We start from the raw sequence: 18,281 nt of genomic DNA, 5'->3' as shown, positions 1-18,281 counted from the left end.
GCATATCTATATGTACATATTGACATATAGACATATACGTGATTTTATGCAAGCTAGGTTAGTCGAGATATTCTTTGATTAAGTTAGTGAGAATTCAACTAATTAGATATTAAATGCATCTCCCCCAATTGCATAGAACCCAAACCAATGTCTACATACCCCCCCCCCCCCCCCCTTTGACTCGTGTCAGATAATGCTTGGACAGTTGGACCACGTCCCCCCTGGGTCCCTCTAAGTTCCGAATCTTACAGCCTTCTCAAGGTCCATCTCAACCGTCAGATTGATCGACCTCCTCGTCCGAGGGACATGACATCCCCGTAATTCCACGCTAGATTCAGGGGTAGGTTTGTAAATCAGAGTCCGCAATCATTCAGCTGTATAAATTAAGGGGAAGAAAGCATAAAGCGAGAGCAAAAGAGAGAGTGAGTGAGAGAAGAAAGAAGAGAAGGAAAGAATTTTAGAGCTGGAAAAGGGGGAGGGGAAAGTAGTGGAGAAAAGGCGTGGAGTTGGGGGAAAGGGTGCACCTTTCAGGGTTCGGAGGCGATTCGGAATCCACATTTAGGGTTCGATCCGCGCGGGGGAAGGAGGAAACGGCGTAATAAAGAGATGGTATCTTCTTCTTCTTCTTTTTAAACCCTTCGATTTGGTGTCTTCCTTTCTAGCTTTTTGATGCGGCTCTGGGGAAATGTAGGCGGGATGGTCGTTTTTTGAGTTCGCTTTATTTTTTCTTTTTTCTTGTGATATCTTTCTGTTCGTGAAACTGTGTTCCTGGATTTATTTTATTTTATTTCCTGATTTAGTCCTATGTTTTTTTCCTTGGTAATTGCGGGGTTTCTTTTACTTGTTTAGGGGTTGATGTTGTGATGGCTTTAAGTTTTAGATTACTGTTGCATTGAAGTGTGGAATGAATAGGATGTAAGTTAGCTGTTACTGCGATGGATTTTGTTCTTTGATAGAAGGGAAGAAAGTTTTACCTTTTGGTTGGTATAGTTTGGTTAATTGACGGTAATGGTGTTGAAATTTTGGAAGAAAGCATGTGAAATGGGGTTCCCCTACGATGAGATAGGGATCTTCCATTGTTATCACCTTGTATACTTGTATCATTTGTACTAAAATAGTGATGATTGTGCAATAAAGAGATCTCATCTCACCAGTTCCGCAACCTTTTGGAGTTATTTAAAGTGCAAAAGGAACCTCTATCTTTTATTAGTTTTTGGATCTCATATTTTGTCAACTTAGCTCTATTCTGACTAGATGTTGATTTAAACAAGATTGCTGTTATGATTGATAAAGGGTGAAGAGTAAAATATAAATATATTTTAATTTGTATGCAATTGATAATTGAATAAGCACATGAATATGTTGTCCTATTAGGTTATCAATATATAAGGAGAATATATTTTTCAAATATGATCTGAAACATAAAAGTAACGTTTTTTTTGTTTTTGTTGAGAAACTAGTATATAGATCAACCAACATAGCAACACATTATCAGAGTGGAGGAAACCTTGGTCTAAGCATAGGCCATACAGATGTAGGAAACAATATTACAACATCGAGAATAATATGGCAGTGATAGCTGGTCTGGAATGGGTTTAAGGAGCTATCTTTGGAGGGATTAATCGTGGAAAAAAAAATCGGCCTTTGTCTTCAATTTTGGTGTTTGTGGTGTTTCTTTTGTAGGGTCTTTTTTCCTGAGGTGGAATAGAGTTTTTGGCAGCTGCAAAAGTGCTATGATTCCCCAAGGAAAGAAAGATAGTGCCAACAATATTTTCTCGTAGAAGCTCAGTAAATTTGTATTCCAGTAGCAAAAGAGAAGAGAAATCTTTCTGTAGCAGGGGAAAAAGTAGAGTAGTGAGGGGGGAGAAGGAATAAAACATTAAGCAAAGAGAGAAGGAAAGAAGGGCAGCTAATAGAGGAAATGAGAGAGAGGAGTGCTTGACATGGCAGGGAAAGAAAGAGGTAGAGAAGAGTTGTAGTGAGGTCTCTCTTTTAGGCTAGCTTAGGTCTCCTGTAAGAAATCTACCATATCTGCATTTGTTTAGCCTCCATGTCCTATTAGGGAACTAATAGGACTCCAATTAGGAATTGGATCCTTTCTATATGGCCCTTGACCTATATGATGAGGGCCCAATTGAAGTGCCTGATTATTTCTGTCCTACGAACTCATTCCCAATTCAAGCTTTACCCGCAACCTACTCTAAGATTGATCCAAGGACTTGATTAAGTTTATGCAGACATACCCCACACCTTTAACTAAATCAAGATGTCAGTAGGCTATAACCAAATTGATCAGCTAACTAAAATCAAATCTACTTAAGCTCCATCTTTACATACTTTACAGTTTTTATATGTTATTTTTACTAGTAAAGGAAGCATTCGTTTGATCATCATGATATGCTCTTAAAAGTGATCAAATGCTTATCTGTCTTTCTTAGGTGAGTATTTGATACTAAAGAGAATATAATATACTAGAATACAAAGTTGTTTCTCCTATTTTAAATTTCTGCTCTGTCCAATGTTCTCTCATATTTCCTAGTTTTCTTTCTCTCTCAATATATAAAGATATGCTCCTACATGATCTTTTGTTTACTCAATTGTCCGTTGAATTAATCCATCCATGTCTTCCTGATATCTGACTATAATCCTTTTGAGTTTCTCCTGTATAGAGGTTTTTTGCTCTATAGTATATTTTATAGGATAGTGAAGTAAATGCTTAGTCTGATAGATGAGTATAAACCTAATTATGCATAAACTGAGCATTATCTTATTTTATATAAATTTTCAAGCCTCAGCATTCACTTTTTAGATCTCTTAATATGAGGAACCTGTCCTTTGATAAGAGGAGTTCAATTACTTTGATCTTGTTCTACTTCTGCCCAATTATGTTAGATTGTTTTATTCCTCTGTTAATTTATGTTAAAAGTTTAACTTGTATTTTGGTGACTGCAGGTACTCTACAGTTCTATCTTGTACTATATAATTGCAATGTATTGTTCTATGAACAGTTGAGTGCCTTGTGGCACCGTGGGCACCTATGTTGTCAACAGGCTAAATGGCTATGGAGAAAATTAGTGCTGGTTCCTACCTTCAGTGTGAGTGGCTAAATAAAAATGTTGGTTTTCATTTGAGAGTTACCATGTCATTCTTTATATAGCCATTTGCTTTATGGCTGTCAAGTAAAGTGTGCTAATGTCTTATGTTGGTTGATTTCATGCCATTCCTGATATCATACATTTTCAATCTGTGAAGTTTCATCTATTCGATTAGCTTGTCTGTGTCCAGTATTCTCAATGTCACTATATTCTGTAACACGATACTTTTGCCCTAAAAAAGAGCTACTGTCTGTCTTGGAATATATGGAAAGTAACCATGTGAGAGTAGAGATTAGAGATATATAAAGTTTAAAACATATTTTAATCTACTTTGGACATGCATCTTTGATGTGAATCTTTCTTGATTCTCTTCTTAATTCTTTTAATCCTCTTCTTTTATGCTAGATGTCCTTTTCTATTTCTTTTGTTTTCTAGGAGAATGTTTGATTGGTTCTATCTTCCACCTTGATGTGAATTTGTTGCAACCAGCTTCCACAGATGCCAATTTGCTTTATTTCATACATCAAGATCTTCATCTCCTTTATTAATTCCAGTGCTTTTTTTCCTCGTTTTATGGTTGGCACTAGGTAAGGACAATGTTTCTATCTTAATGGTCCTCTATAGATGTTTATTCACATGGGTGCTAGAGAAATCGGGAAGTCATTTATCATTCTAAATTTCTAACACCAAGTGAAAATATTTTTCCCTATCCTTCAAGACCAAAGGTATTCTTGAAGCAAAGAGCTTTCTTATCTCATTTCTCCTCTGTGATTCCCTCATAGCTTGCAGTATGTTTCAACCCTATACTAACATATCTACACCAGTGTTTGAATATCAGTTTCCCTTACATATCCTGTTCTTCCTACCAATCTGATCCTAAAGTAAATTGAAACTCTATAATAAAAGAAGTTGAAATAAGTTAAAACACCCAAAACACATCTGAAGATAAAATGAAAAAAAAAATCCAAAATCAGAAGAAGAAAAAAAGACGACTTTTGGTACTTCTGTTGAACTTCTACCAAAATTCATAAACTCCAAGTAAGGTTTGCATTAGGATTGGAGTAAGGTGTTAAGTCTAAGCCAATATGGGTTGGTAGCGCTTTTGCTTAGCCTATCAATGTCCTAGTGATTAACTACCAAGATTATCCCCAGGGCCATAGCTTTGGGAATGATGTATTCTTCAACACACTATTTTAATTTTTGGTGTCTAAGAGATCTCTAGTGTAACTCACTTCACTACAGAAAATTTGAACTCGATCTTAACGGACATTTACAATTGCAAGTGAGAGACGATCTTGAGCTTGCAATGTTAAACATTTACGTCTTGCTTAATTGATAGTATCTCAAAGTCAAAGTTAACATGCTTAAATATTATTGCTCATATGCATTTGCCTATAAATGGAAATTTCTTAATCTACCTCATTTGCATAGTAACATATTAGGAAATATTTATGAGTAGCAATTGACATAATGACTGTTTTGAAAATGGTTCAAATGAAACAAAAGGAATATCACCTTGTTCTTGATGGCCTACACTTTCTTTTTTTACTAAGAGTAATTCGATCTGTATTTTTCTTTGTGACTAGTAATTTGAGCTAGTATTAACATGCTAATAACACATACATATTTTAAGTAGAGAAGGAATTGTGTACCATAAATGTTATTTTGCTGAATAATGACCAGTAGCGTCTAAAAGCATAATGCTGCATCTGAGTATGGCATGCAAAACTCAGGTAGAGTGCCTCAGAAAAATGCTGTTGATTGTAAAGCGGTTGTGTTTTTTGTGTAAGGTTTATAAAAAATGTATATGTTGCATTATTATTGTATTCAGATATGCTGGCCAGATGAATGCAAGTTGTTACTCTGATTCCATCATCGTGGATTTCATGGCTTTTGGTAAAATGGTTCTCTTACTATTTTGATATCCTTTTCTCATGGTGAAGTTGTTACCTTTCAGGTGCTCTATGTCATCGATATCTGCTGCTTACTATTTGGCTGTGTGGCTTTCATTATGTAGTGCCTCAAAAGACCGCATTCCAACCGAGAGGCAAATTTGTGCTGTCCGATCCACCTATTGGCCTCTTTGATCCAATAGAAATTTCACCTACTGTTGTTCCACATAGTCCATATCCTTTTGAGCCACTATCACCAATGTATCCATCATTCCCAAGCACATCTGGACCAGTCTTGACTGGAAGATGCCCTGTTAATTTTTCTTCAATCTCTAGTATTTTGGAAAAGACAGCATCTGATTGTTTTACACCTTTCTCAGCATTTGTTGGGAATGTCATTTGTTGTCCGCAAGTCAACAGTTTGATGCACATCTTCCAAGGTTCTTATATTAGTGAATCTAATATGCTTGTTCTAAACCAAACTACAGCAAATGATTGTTTTTCTGATGTTATAAGCATACTAGCCACTAGAGGGGCAAATAGTAATATTTCTACACTTTGTGCGGTGAAATCATCAAATCTTACTGGTGGTTCATGCCCTGTGAATGATATTTCTTCATTCGAGAAAATGGTAAACGTAAGCAAACTACTAGATGCATGCAGTAGCATCGACCCACTTAAAGAGTGCTGTAGGCCAGCATGTCAACCTGCAATTATGGAAGCTGCGCTTCATATCTCATCAGCAGGAGCAAGTATGCTGGAAAATTCTAATATACCTGGGAGTGCAACTGGAATTGATGTTATTGGTGACTGTAAGGGGGTGGTGTATGCATGGCTATCTAGAAAACTCTCATCAGAAGCCGCTAACACTGCTTTTCGAATACTATCTGGTTGCAAAGTCAACAAAGGTATGGTGTCCAATCTTCTTCTTAACTGGAATTGACTATTATTAGTATTGCTGCTGCTTCTAATGTTGAGTGATGTGACGATACTAGTTACACATCAAGATTTTCACCTCAATTTCAGCCTATGAAGCATGGATACTTCATTTACCCCTCTGTCCCATTATTCAATACGTATCGAATACGCTTGGAGGAGTATTCTAATTAAAAAATAAATAAATTTTAATTTTCCGATACAGCGGGATATGGCTCCAATGCTTTTTCTGATCATCCAATCTTTTATATATATATATATAGAATTATCCAATCCTTTATGATACTTTAAGGGTTTGTTTATTTGATAATGAATTGAACATATAACTTGAAGGTCATTTAAAGATCCAAAGTAATTGTAGATTAATAATTGAATTATGTTTCAATGTTTCACTAACATTTTAAGTTTCATATTGATTTCTATTACAATATTATTCTAAAATTTAAGGCATGTAGATACTAAATCTATACCTTTCTTTCCTTTTATTTTATTATTTATGGGATAATAATTTTTTATCTTATGTTATATCGATTGACAACAGATTGAAAATATATTATTTATTTGTTAGTGTATCCAACTATCCATGCTGTATCCGTATCCTACTTTTAAGAACTTGTCATATCCCTATATTCCGTATTCGTATTCATATTCGTGCTTCATAGATTCTAGCTATTGTAGAAGTTATTGGACTGATATATGGTTTGTTTACATGTAGCTTGCCCATTAGAGTTCAAAGAACCTTTATCAGTCATCAAAGCATGTCACAGTGTGGCTTCTCCTAGTCTGTCCTGCTGCAGTGCATTGAATGCTTATATCGCTACTATACAAAAGCAGATGTTGATAACAAATAGGCAAGCCATTAATTGTGCGACATTGTTTGGTTCTATGCTACAAAAAGGTGGTGTATTGACTAATATTTATGAGCTTTGCGATGTTGACTTGAAGGACTTCAGCCTTCAGGGTACGTGCTGAACTTAATATTTCTTCTGTTACTTAATATTCTTTTCAGTTTGTATGGTTTCTAATATTCCTTCTTTTGTTCCATCTGTGCCATGAAACTGATGCAGCATATGGGCAGCAAGGTTTGATTTAAACTGTCAATATATCTACTGTCTTTTTCCTTATAGTGTGATAAACTTACTTAATTTTCTGTTGCAGGCTGTTTACTTCGAAGCTTACCAGCAGACATCATATTCGACAATGTTACAGGTTTTAGCTTTACATGTGACTTGAGTGATAATATTGCTGCACCATGGCCATCCTCGTCCTCTGTTTCTTCTTTGTCATTTTGTGCCCCAGGTGAGGAAGATAAGAATCATAATTTATTTTTTTTTGCAAGATTTTGTAACATTAAATGCAACTATAGATTAATGTAGACTCATATGTTCTAATGATGTACATGATAATCAGGTTGATCTTATTGCTCATATTTTTAATACTTTGTGATGTTTTGGCTTTTTATTCTTTTTTTTATTCCAGAAATGTCTTTGCCTGCATTACCAGTACTCCAAACGTCTGGAAGTTTAGGTATGCTATTGATCGATATTTTCATTTTCCTCAGGATTCACATGTCACAATCCTATGCTTGTGTTTGTGGAAGAATTACATCTTATGTACCATATCTGATTAAAATGTTTGGAGGCTTTATTTCACTATTAATTTCTTGGTAGCGGGTTTAAACATGTGTATTTCCCATAAAAACTGTTAGCAGCTGATATTATATTTACTCGTCAGTGTACGGTTCCATCCTTTATGCATGGTTACTATAGATATATACATTTCTGCTGATTATCCGAGTATCTATAGAAATTATCATAACATGATCTGACGTTTGTTGTACTTTTGCAACTAAAGCTTAAGCTCCTGTATCTATCCACCCTTTTTTATGTTATTGGCTGTCCTTTTAAATAATAAATTGGCAAAAGTGTAGAAGGTTAGTAAGAACCACCATTGCATTTGAACAGTAATTAGCCTAAGCAGTGATTATTAAAGTAAGATGGATGAATATGCATTGGTAGAAAGAATTGCTGAATTCATGAATCTGCTAGAGAAGACTTTTAAGCCAATGATAAATGGTGGCTACCTTTTAATCAGAAAAAAAATGATGACTACCTAGGATTAGGCCTCACTATGTTGGATCCTCAAGACATATGTTCTGGAACCAAATAGTTTTAGTTGTATCTTTCTGACTGATGATTTTGATCACCTTATATTAATGACCTCCAGACTTTGATTCTAATACATACTCGAGATCAAGTGTGATATGGCTAGAGATGGGAGAAAGGTTGAGGTTTTGAGGGAAGAAGTGAAGTCCTCAAGAGGGAGAGGGCCAATGATTACTTGAAACTTGCCTATTGAAATATCTGAGAACCTGAGACAATACTATAATTTTATTCATTTAATTTAAATTGAACTGAAAATTATGGTGTGCCCAGATATCAAATGTTAATGCCATGATTTTGATCATATCATAGTCTTAACACATAAATCAACTTAATCCCCTAACTGAAGAAAATCAGCAAATTACGGAAGTGAAGGTGAAGTAGGAAGTAAGAAATTGTTTCTATGTGGTAAATTGCTAGAAGAATTCTAAATGCAGAGCCATGGTCTTAAATTTGCTAGTGACATTGTCTTTTTTATTGGAAATCTGGGAAAGAAATCCTACCATAGTCGATCTATTTATTTTATGTAAGGTTGTGTCTGACAGTTTTCTATTGTGGGCTGTGGATTAGGAAAGTCTTAAAGAGCATGGCCATATTATATTGAAATACAAGTAGATCTCTATTTTCTGATCCTCAATTTTTCTTCTTGGCATCTAGTCACTTTTATTTTCACTTCAGAAATGAGAGAGACTGCGTAAACTATCCCTTCTCAGATCTTTGTAAGCAGGAGCCTTGTCACTGTGATTCCCTTATCTGTTTATTAAATACATTAGAAACTGTAAATATTTGACATCTCTTCACTTTTGTCATCCTGTATATTCCAAGAACCTCTTTCAATATTCTGTCTTTTGAATGAAAGAGTTTGAAGAAAATATATGCCAATATTTTTATTGATGGGAGGATATAACTCAAATTTAGCGCTCAATGAAGAGAAGGTATTTCTATAGCCCCATGTACCTTGTCTTGCTAATAGTTTAGCATCCAGTCAGATATTCAAGAAGCTCACTACTTGTGATCTGCACTCTCTCATCTGCAATTTTATCGAAAAAACCAAGCATGTCGGTGGCTTTTCTCTGACATTTGGTTGGTAATCTGTTTATTGGGAATTGAATTCTTTTTCATGTGTTTACTTCTATGCAAGTCTTTTAAACCATCCCTGCATCAGTCTGATTTACTGACTGCACAACATGTGTTTCTAAGATCTGCATGTATCACGGACAATCATGTTTTTGCTTACTTTTTGGTTTGATATATATATTTCAAGTTTTAATAAAATTTTCTTATATATTGAAGTTACTGCCTTCTGGATTTTGCTTATAGTTCATGATGCATGGTTACGCCTCTGCCATATCAAGAGTATGGTTGGTTCATACATTGATTTTCTTTCCCCTTATATAGTGAGCAAGATCTTTTTGGGTATTTTGATTTTTATCATAACTGGTAGATGCTGATGACACAATTTGGCAACTCCATACAATAAGTTAGGACTAATCTAAACCTTATTTTTGGAGAAAAAAAAAATCCAATTTTCTGTTTTATTGTAGAATTTCAGATTACCATGAAAATCGCTTACATTTTGATGGCACCCTCAGGTAAATTAGGCCGTGGGACGCGAACCTTGCCGTGGCTTCTTTACTTTGTTAAACTCATACTCTTGTGAAAGTACCCCTGATGAGTTTCAAGTTCTATCCGGGAGATAATTGCAGAGGCTAGGAGATTTTCTCCGTGCAGGCCTATGTGTACATTGAGCTGATTCCTTCTCATGTATAGTGTTCTTTTTCCCCCCTTCTTTTTTGAATGTAATATTATGAAAATATTAGCTAGAAGTACTGATAAACTTTTGGGTCTTAAAACTAGGACCTGGCACGGAAGTTCCTTCTCAGGGGCTTGCATGCAATATGTCCTAAGTAAAAGCACTTGGAACTGATGGAAAACGCCCAAAGTGTTATGCCGGCGTCTCTGTTAATACTTGAAATAGATTGTAGGCTGTAGGTATCATCTCTATTCGTAGGAGCTACTTGTACCTCTTTCATTTTATTTCTCTCTTCATTGACACATCAAAAAGTCTAGAAAGATGTAATCTTTTATTTTTATTTTTTCCAAAAGCCTTTTGATATCATTAGGCATTGTTGGTCATCCTATCTGTTTTCAGTTTCTAAAATTTTGTGTCTGGAGCGGAATTTAGACTTACTCTGCCTTCGAATGCTTGTTAGTTCCCGTATTATGTGTTGTTATTCGAGGCATTTTCATAACATGAGGACATCTCTACCACAAAAAGAAATTGAAAGAAAAATGAAAACAATAATAATTTCTATCGTTTCTCCAGTTTGATGCTGTCACTGCTACTGGATCCAGCCAAAAGTTCAAAATAAACCTAAAATTCTACTTACTTCATTCTTTTTCTTTTTCTTTTTCTTTTTCTTTTGTTTACTGACTAGCTTACTTCATAATTTAACTGCGGGCCGAGGTAAAATTTGTCGGAAATGGCTTTTAAGTATAAGTTATTTTTAATTCAGCTACTAAAGTAAAAAAAAATAGATGTCACTGATTAGACTACTAAGAGTTAAAATAAATCACATAAGCCGTTGAACCAAAGACTTTTAAATATGTTAAAATTACTTTGGGTTAAATATGTTATACTCAAAATTATTTTATTCTTATTTATTTTAAAATCAATCTATGTACTTACCACTAAAAGTGATGCACCAAAAAAAATGCCTAAACTTGAAGGGCAGCTCAATTTTTAATTTTTTTATAGATGAAAATAGTCTTTCCATCTAACACTAGCACATGTGTTGTTGATATATAAAATATTGAAAAAATAATCATATATGATATGTAATGTATAATAGTATACTTTAAAATTTTTAATAGTGATTATGGCGCTGAGCATTTTTAGGGTTGGAGGAATGTCTTAATTCGTTTTCCTTACTATATTATGTATTACATTGTGTAAGCCGATAATATCTATTTAACTGAGCTGATATAAAATTTTAGCTTTCGGGCTTCTCTTAAAAAAGAAAATCCAATGCGTTAAAATCTCGCACAAATTAATTTCCTAAACCCAAGTTCTAAACACCACATCTTAACAATATTTTCAAATGGGGACACAAAGAGCTTAAGACCGGTCTACGTTCATCATATATATGGTGGATTTCTAAACACTCTTAGTGTTCGAGTCTGTTTCTCGGGTTGCAGCACCAATATTTTGGCTCATAATTTAACTAATCTAGTCATTCATCATAATGTATCTAACTGCTTATGTAATCAAAAGATTCAATAAGAGATAGATCTCTAGATTTTAGTTGTATTTGGGATAATAGTTTTCGGTCTCCGAATTTAACGAAGCTTTTTATAATTAAGATGGCTAATTTATAAAATTATTTTTTTTAAAAAAAAATTGATAATAAATGAATCCTACAAACTTTTAGTAACTACTATTAATAATAATAATAATAATAATAATAATAATAATAATAATAATATTGCTCTGTTTTGCAACCACATTCTTTTTCCATCCTTAAATAATCACATTCTTCCATGAGTTCTTCTCTATATGTTTAATTCCACTGTTCGGCATCCACAGTGATAAAGTGACTCAGATTCATTTAGCAAGCATTTTTTAGGTAATAAAAATTATGAAAATCAATCAGAAACACTCTGTTTCTCTCTCTCTCTCTCTCTCTCTCTCTCTCTCTCTCTGTTTTCTCTTTTGAGCTAGTGAGCTGGAATCCTCTCAATGAGAAACAATCAACGACGAGACGCCAATTTTGACAATCTCCTCTCTCAGAGATATCAAGAATCGTACTCTGGATGTCTCTGACTTCTGTCTCTAGTTGTTTCTCAAAAAAAAAATCCTTCTTTTTTTCTTTTTCTTTTGTAAGTGTGAGTTTGTGTTTTCTTTAGTTACATTAAGACCTCCCCTCTTAGAAAAATTTCAAATTATTCCATTCATTATCCATTGGATTTTTTTCTTACTGTGTGGGTGTAAGAAGTTTATAAAATAAATAATTGATATGATGTCTGTAAAAAATGAATAATAATAGAGAGTTTAAATACAATTATCCTTTCCTTTTAAACCCTTTTTGTAACACTAGATATCTCTATAAAAAGAGTTTTTACTCCCAATACTCTCTTAACAGAGAAATTTAACAAAGTTCTATAATAGCACTGAATTAGGACTCAAATAAATTAAGTTATGCATATAGAGTAACCAAAGAGTAACCAAACAAGGCACTCAGATAGAATCCAAAAAAGACCACTTTGCTGCAAATACCCATGATAGAATCCAACAACTGAACGTGAAAAGGACCAAACTATACAGGCTCTTCTGCTAGGATTTAAGAACTAAATAAAAAGACCAATTTGCCCTGAACATACTTCAAGACAAATGTACTCTGAGAAAAGATTCCCTCAACTTTAAGTTTGTGGTACAAATTCATGTGACTTGCTGCCATGGCCAGAATTAAACAGCACCAGTCTGCAAGAACACAGCATTCAGATGCACAAATAAAATTGCATATGCTCTTGTTTCTCAGTGATGTGCATTTGAAGCAGAATTATATGATTACAACACAATCATGTCAAAAAATTTTTCCATCATTATATATATATATATATATATATACTTAAAGTGTTAAAACAACAACTTACACAAGTACAGAACAAAGAAAGCGATTGGTAATCTAATCTATATTAGACAAAATTGCACCTGAGTGAGGCCAGACCTGATATCAAGAAGAAAAGATGAAGGGATTTTTGGGTGCGGTGCCAAGGACCAAAAGATTCATCTAGGATGATGACCTTTCTTCACCAGGACTTCCAGGCATTGATACATCAAAACGAGGGAATGCTGATATCTGACTCGGGGTACTTGAAACGGTGCAGTCGTATAACTGTCCAGCTTCTTTGCATACCTGATCAAGGATCACAAGAAAGTCCCTTACCACTGTGAAAATTCTGAATGGATGAGCTTCCTCCTTTGCTGAATTTCCATGGAAGTACTCGGTTGTCTCCTTCACCGAAGAAAGCGTGATGCTCTCCTGCACTTGAATCCTTTGGATTTCGCCTTCTGCCCGGTTCAGGAAGGCGCTCATATTATCGTGGAATAGCTGGCTGCATTCCTTTGAACTAAATGCAGCATTCAGTCTCAAAACATCATGGATCTTTCCAATCCCTACAGCAAGCTTTGATACATTGCCGCTAAGCATATTGGAGTCCATAGCTGCTGCCTTCTTCACATTGCTGAGCTCACTCCTCAGTCTGGAAACAACTTGAAGGCCAAGCTTTTTGCATTCCAGATCATACTGTAGAGTGTTTGCCTGGGATTTAGGCATGGCGGAATTGGCAGAGAGAAGTCGGCAACCTTCAGCTTTTGCTATTTCCTGGACTACAAAATGTAGAAGGGTGGTCTTTCCATCAGTGCCTCTCACATCCACCAGCTTCAAAAGTGTGTCGAGTTTGAAGGCCTCAGCATCCCCACGGTTTGTACCGACATTCATGCGGTTTCCAGTCTTTAGAACAGCCTCTAGAAGCTTCCGGAACATCCGGCTGCTCCTAAGCTCTTCACAGGCTGCCTGAAAAATCAAAGCAACGAAACTTAGCATTTTTATGCAACCCAGAAACCTAGAAGAAGAAGAGCTGTCTTTCATCTTCCCTACAGCATACGAATGCTTGCCTTGCAGCCATGTTTCTCAGTATAATATCAATCTAGTAGTATTCCAAAATATATACATGCTTCATAAAATCAATCAACATACTTCAAGTTCATGGATCGAAAAACATCAATATCATCTACTCTGTCAAGTTCTAGTAATTTCACCTACCTCCAGATCACTCATTGTCATTAGTTGACCCCCTTACACCTAGTATATGATTAGGAAGAGAAAATCTAAAACATAAATGGTTACCCACTTCCATTTTCTTCAGATCTGCAATCCGTGTCTGAATATGCCAGAATGATAGCTAGGTTTTGCGTATGTAGTGCAGCATTACCAAGATGCAGGAAAAGAATAAAAAAATGCAACATAAATTACCTCAAGAGTAGTCAGCAGATTTCTAAGGTGATTAACATCCGAATCAAAACTCGCAATGTAAAGCATAGCAACCACTCTCTTAAATGCGAATGGTACACCAAGCAGTGCCTTGAGAAACTCTTCAGCTGGACCTAACTTTAAAGGGGAATCATTTCTGTACTCCTTCAGTTTAAGTTCTTCCTCTTTGGTTGGAACCATCTTCATGAGTTCTTCTAAAAGCTCATTTCCCAAGCTATCAGAATTACCTGTTCGCCAGCAAGACAATCAGTGAATTATGAATATCACAATGACGATTTGTGAGTAACAAATATGTATGGGCATTGAAGAGAAACTAATTGATTACACTTTTACTAGTGTGATTAAAAATGAGAATGCCAATGGACAAGTCAGACAAAGTCAAGCTCTATGATATTCTCCTTTATGCCAACAAGACATCCTAGACAGGACAAGATATAACTTATAACACATATAAGTCATGATAATTTCTTCGTTAGTGGGTGCAAACTCCATCTTATGCACGTAGAGCCTCAAATGTACAAGCAAAAGATCTTATTTCCACAACTGGGAAGTTATACCTTCCAAGAGGGCCTCACAAACTTCCCCCTTGGACACATTCAATGCCTTCAGCAGAATAGCAATGTTCTGAGACTTCTTTGGATCAAGCATTCCATTCTCTTGCTTCTGAGAATGAACAAAGCTCCGGCCAGATGATTCCTTCAAGGAAATGTTTTTTGTGTTACAAACGAACAATGCCTCGATCATCTCCTCATTCAGCCTGCCAACCAGTTAAATCTAAATCTTTAAAACTTGATAGGAGATTAATCATTTTACAGCGAAAAGATTCATTTGCTATACTTACTGGAACGAATTCGACTTCAACTTATCCCACACCATTTCTCGACCGGAGCTCGCCCGGACCTTATCCCAATGCAAAGGTTTCAGCTTTGGCCTGATGTTCTCCTCACTCTTCTCCCCAGTATCCATGCTTTCCTTTGATTCATGTACATTCCTCGATCCACTGTGTCTAGGAGGCACAAGAACCGGAGGGTGAGGAGCAGGAAACCTTGTAACCTGACAGAGAGATTTTCCCGCCGATGGCAATGGCGGCGGAGGCGGTGGAGGTGCAGGCCATGAATTCTGGTCCGTTGCCTCCAAAGCTCCCACCTTTCCGTCGAACACTCTCTTCGGAGGCGAGTAAGGTGGCGAAGCCGAAGATGGTCTTCTCTTCGGAGGCGACGGGGTCAGCGGCCGGAGAAGGGTCAATGGTGGAGGCGGCAATGGGGGTGGCCCGACTGTCTTGCCCGGGCTCGAACAAGTAGTGGGCGATGAGGGAGACAGCGAAGACGCCAAATTGGAAGCCGCGTCCGAACCAGAGCTCAGAGTGGAGTCCCTGGACGCGCATTTCTCCACCATCGAGCTCGACTCCGGCCGGCCGAACCGCTCCCTCCTCGCCGGCGACTCCTGAGGGGAGTAGAACTCCTCCTCCGGCGAGCGACCCACATGGCGTGGGAGAGGCGGGAGCGGCCTGAGCTCCGGGGAGCCACCTCCGGCGACAGCGCCAGTGCTGGCGCTGGCGCCCTCTCCGGCCCCGGAGCGGGAGCTGACGACCGTGCCCAAGTAGAGGAAATCCGAGGCGGCCTCGGAGGAGGCGGGAGGGAAGAGGCGGAGGCTATCGGAGCTGGGGTCCTTGCCGGCTGCGCGGCGGCGCCGGCGACGGAGGTGGAGGGCCGCTGCGAGGGAGAGCAAGAGGACGAGAAGAGAGAGGAGAGAGAGGACGGTGGCAGAGAGGAGCTTCGTGGGGAAGTGGCGGGAGGAGGAGTGTAGGGAGGAGAGGTTGGCGGGAAAGGTGGGGAGAGAGGAGAGCTGAGTTGGCGACGGAGGAGGCGGGGAGGGGTACACTGGGAAGAAAGGCAGAGAAGAGGACGAGGAGGTTGTGGAGGAGGGGTATTTTGGGAACGAAGGGGAAGGAGGTTGCGTTGGTGACAAGTAGGAGGAGGAAGAGGCAGAGGAGGAGGCCAAGGGGAACAAGGAATGGTGGAGAACTCGACGGTTGTGGGGATGCGAGTGGCGAGATGGGGGGTGAGAATAGAGCAAAAAAAGTAGGGAGAAGAAGAGGAAGAGGAAGAGGAAGTAGAGGTGGGTTGGCATTGTTTGGAGTTGACACAGTGTAGTGGGTTTGAGCACTTCCTCTTGAGAGTAGAGGGGAGGGAGGAGAGATAGAGAGGTAGAAGAAGGCGTGGAGTACTTTTTTGAAAACTTTTAATGCTAACTTTTATTAAGTTGTGGTCAAATCATAGGGGAATAGGTTAATTAGTATGCAAGGATGGGAAGGGGGGGGAGGGGGGCTTTTGTGAAAAGAAAAAAGAAAACTTACAATTGAACACTATCTATATAAATTATAATATATTATAGTAAGGTATAATAGTAGCTAGGATTGCAAATATGATATGAATCATATGATCCTTATTCAGATGGACCTTATAATGCAAAGTGCTGGAAAAAAAAAAATCTCCTATTTTTAACCAAGTTGGGTGGGATGGGTTGTTTCATGGAACAGAGAAAGGTACAGCAGCATTGGAAGGATTAGCTGGCAAGAGCTCTGGAGAAGGGATGGTTATTTTGTTTGCTTTTGCCCTGGCTCAGTACACCAATCAAGATCCCAGAGAGGGAGAGAGACAGAGGTTTAATCTATTCACAGTCTAAACTTGATTTACTAATATAAATTACTATCCTCAAATTTATTACTAGAAAAGTTATATTTTAGTATAGCCTCGGAAAATATGATGAATTTATAAGGATAAAAACACTACCAATATAAATGTTTTAATATAAAAGTAAAATTTTTAGCTTGAACAAGAATACTAACTTAAATAAATTTATACAAATAAAATATTAAAATATTCAGCGATTTAGCGTTAGCCGAAAGACAAATGATTCAATAAGAACCGTTAATTTTTCTCTCATAATCCCACGATTGAAATTAAATGATACTAAATAAAATTAATTAAAAGTACTAATCAAATGTTTAAATTATAAGAGTAAATTAGTCATATTTTATTTCTCTCTTAGCTATTTATTTTTTTATAAAAGATAAAAAAATAATAAATTTGTAGAAGTTAACACTCTTATTATTAAGAAGATAAGCAATAAAAAAATACTTAAATTTTAATTATTTTATCAATTAATCTAGTCATATATGTAAAATATCTTATATACCCTTTAATTTACTTAGTATTGAATCATTCTCTACCCAAAAATATTGAATTAATTAGTGAAACTTTAAAATAGACCTTTTTTAGTAATAAATTTGTCAAACATTTCATAAAAAAAATTTAAAAATATGGCTAGTTTTTTTTATAATTAATGAACCCGAAAGCTAGATATGGGCTAGACAAAGGGCTAACCCTCCCTAGATATAAAGGCATTTTAGGTCTCATCGAGCTTTTAATTGTTCAATTTAGGCTTCAAGCCATATGCGTCGCCAAACAATTGCTTCGAACTAAACGCCACCGAGACCTACTCCAAGCCGTTGCGAAGCTGTTCTTCTAAACTAACCGTACTGCCGAGTCATTAACCGAATCGAGCCAAGCCATCAAACCACTAACTATTAAACAATTTCTCCACAATATTATTTGAGATTGGAGTTAAACTTATGACCTCATTAGATATTATTTAGCGACCACTAATTGAATATTATCAGATTAGTTAATAAAATTAAAAATATTACTTCCTTGTGTCCGGTTTACACGACTTTGATTTATACAACTTAAATTATCCAAAACTTTTATTTTATTACTTTGCCTGCTTAATAATTTAGAAAAACTTTAAATAGATATTTAAATATAAGAATTGTGTGTATTATATTCTTCAAATGTAATTATTATATAACTATCACAATATACCTAACGAAAATTTTCCATCTTAAAAATAGATGATTCAAATTTACTCGAGACAATAGGATTATTTCTATTTAAAATAAATAAATTATTAATAATATAGTGATATTATAATATATTACTATAAATTTAAATAAAAAAGTAATAGTTTCATATTAATCTAAGCCACAAGAAGCCAAGTTGAAACATTTTCTCTTCTTTTTTAATGATACTAATTTTGAGGACGGGGAGAACCGTCAGAATGCATGCAAATAATTCTTATCTG

The 18,281-nt window shown here is 36.3% G+C and overlaps 2 protein-coding genes across 4 annotated transcripts; one reads left to right on the top strand and one right to left on the bottom strand.

Moving 5' to 3' along the window:
* The first annotated feature begins 413 nt into the window (after window positions 1-413).
* Window positions 414-10,221, top strand: LOC140798071 (uncharacterized GPI-anchored protein At1g61900). Of its 2 annotated transcripts, XR_012110773.1 has the most exons (9): window positions 414-609; window positions 2,953-3,095; window positions 5,053-5,895; window positions 6,639-6,884; window positions 6,991-7,005; window positions 7,082-7,222; window positions 7,403-7,450; window positions 9,678-9,849; window positions 9,943-10,221. XR_012110773.1 is itself a non-coding variant. In XM_073151799.1 (8 exons), the coding sequence occupies exons 2-8, from the start codon at window positions 3,056-3,058 to the stop codon at window positions 9,743-9,745; spliced, it is 1,401 nt and encodes a 466-aa protein (XP_073007900.1). In that variant the 5' UTR covers window positions 414-609; window positions 2,953-3,055; the 3' UTR covers window positions 9,746-10,221. The 2 variants fall into 2 exon arrangements, 1 of the variants encoding a protein (XP_073007900.1); XM_073151799.1 differs by having other exon boundaries at window positions 9,678-10,221.
* Window positions 10,222-12,325: 2,104 nt separating this feature from the next.
* Window positions 12,326-16,388, bottom strand: LOC140798305 (formin-like protein 1). Of its 2 annotated transcripts, XR_012110814.1 has the most exons (5): window positions 14,980-16,388; window positions 14,696-14,895; window positions 14,121-14,365; window positions 12,813-13,661; window positions 12,326-12,565 (listed from the first exon to the last, which is right to left on the bottom strand). XR_012110814.1 is itself a non-coding variant. In XM_073152115.1 (4 exons), exons 1-4 carry the CDS (start codon window positions 16,266-16,268, stop codon window positions 12,876-12,878), a joined length of 2,520 nt encoding a protein of 839 aa, XP_073008216.1. In that variant the 5' UTR covers window positions 16,269-16,388; the 3' UTR covers window positions 12,669-12,875. The 2 variants fall into 2 exon arrangements, 1 of the variants encoding a protein (XP_073008216.1); XM_073152115.1 differs by lacking the exon at window positions 12,326-12,565 and having other exon boundaries at window positions 12,669-13,661.
* Window positions 16,389-18,281: the final 1,893 nt, after the last annotated feature.

Source organism: Typha latifolia, chromosome 11 (genome assembly GCF_019914945.1).
Source record: "Typha latifolia isolate L0001 chromosome 11, TyphaL0001v2, whole genome shotgun sequence".
In the NCBI taxonomy this organism is placed as follows: domain Eukaryota; kingdom Viridiplantae; phylum Streptophyta; class Magnoliopsida; order Poales; family Typhaceae; genus Typha; species Typha latifolia.
The sequence above is the reverse complement of the archived record's forward strand: the minus strand, read 5'-3'. Positions and strand labels throughout refer to the sequence as shown.

Bases quoted from the DNA above. Each gene is read 5' to 3' on its own strand.
- LOC140798071 (XM_073151799.1), top strand. From the start codon at position 3,056: ATGGCTATGGAGAAAATTAGTGCTGGTTCCTACCTTCAGT. The intron at 7,223-7,402 runs GTGAGGAAGATA...TTTTTATTCCAG, and splicing joins TTTGTCATTTTGTGCCCCAG to AAATGTCTTTGCCTGCATTA. The intron at 7,451-9,677 runs GTATGCTATTGA...TGGCACCCTCAG, and splicing joins CCAAACGTCTGGAAGTTTAG to GTAAATTAGGCCGTGGGACG.
- LOC140798305 (XM_073152115.1), bottom strand. From the start codon at position 16,268: ATGCCAACCCACCTCTACTTCCTCTTCCTCTTCCTCTTCTTCTCCCTA. The intron at 14,366-14,695 runs GTATAACTTCCC...GCTGGCGAACAG, and splicing joins TTGTGAGGCCCTCTTGGAAG to GTAATTCTGATAGCTTGGGA. The intron at 13,662-14,120 runs GTAATTTATGTT...TTGATTTTTCAG, and splicing joins ATCTGCTGACTACTCTTGAG to GCAGCCTGTGAAGAGCTTAG.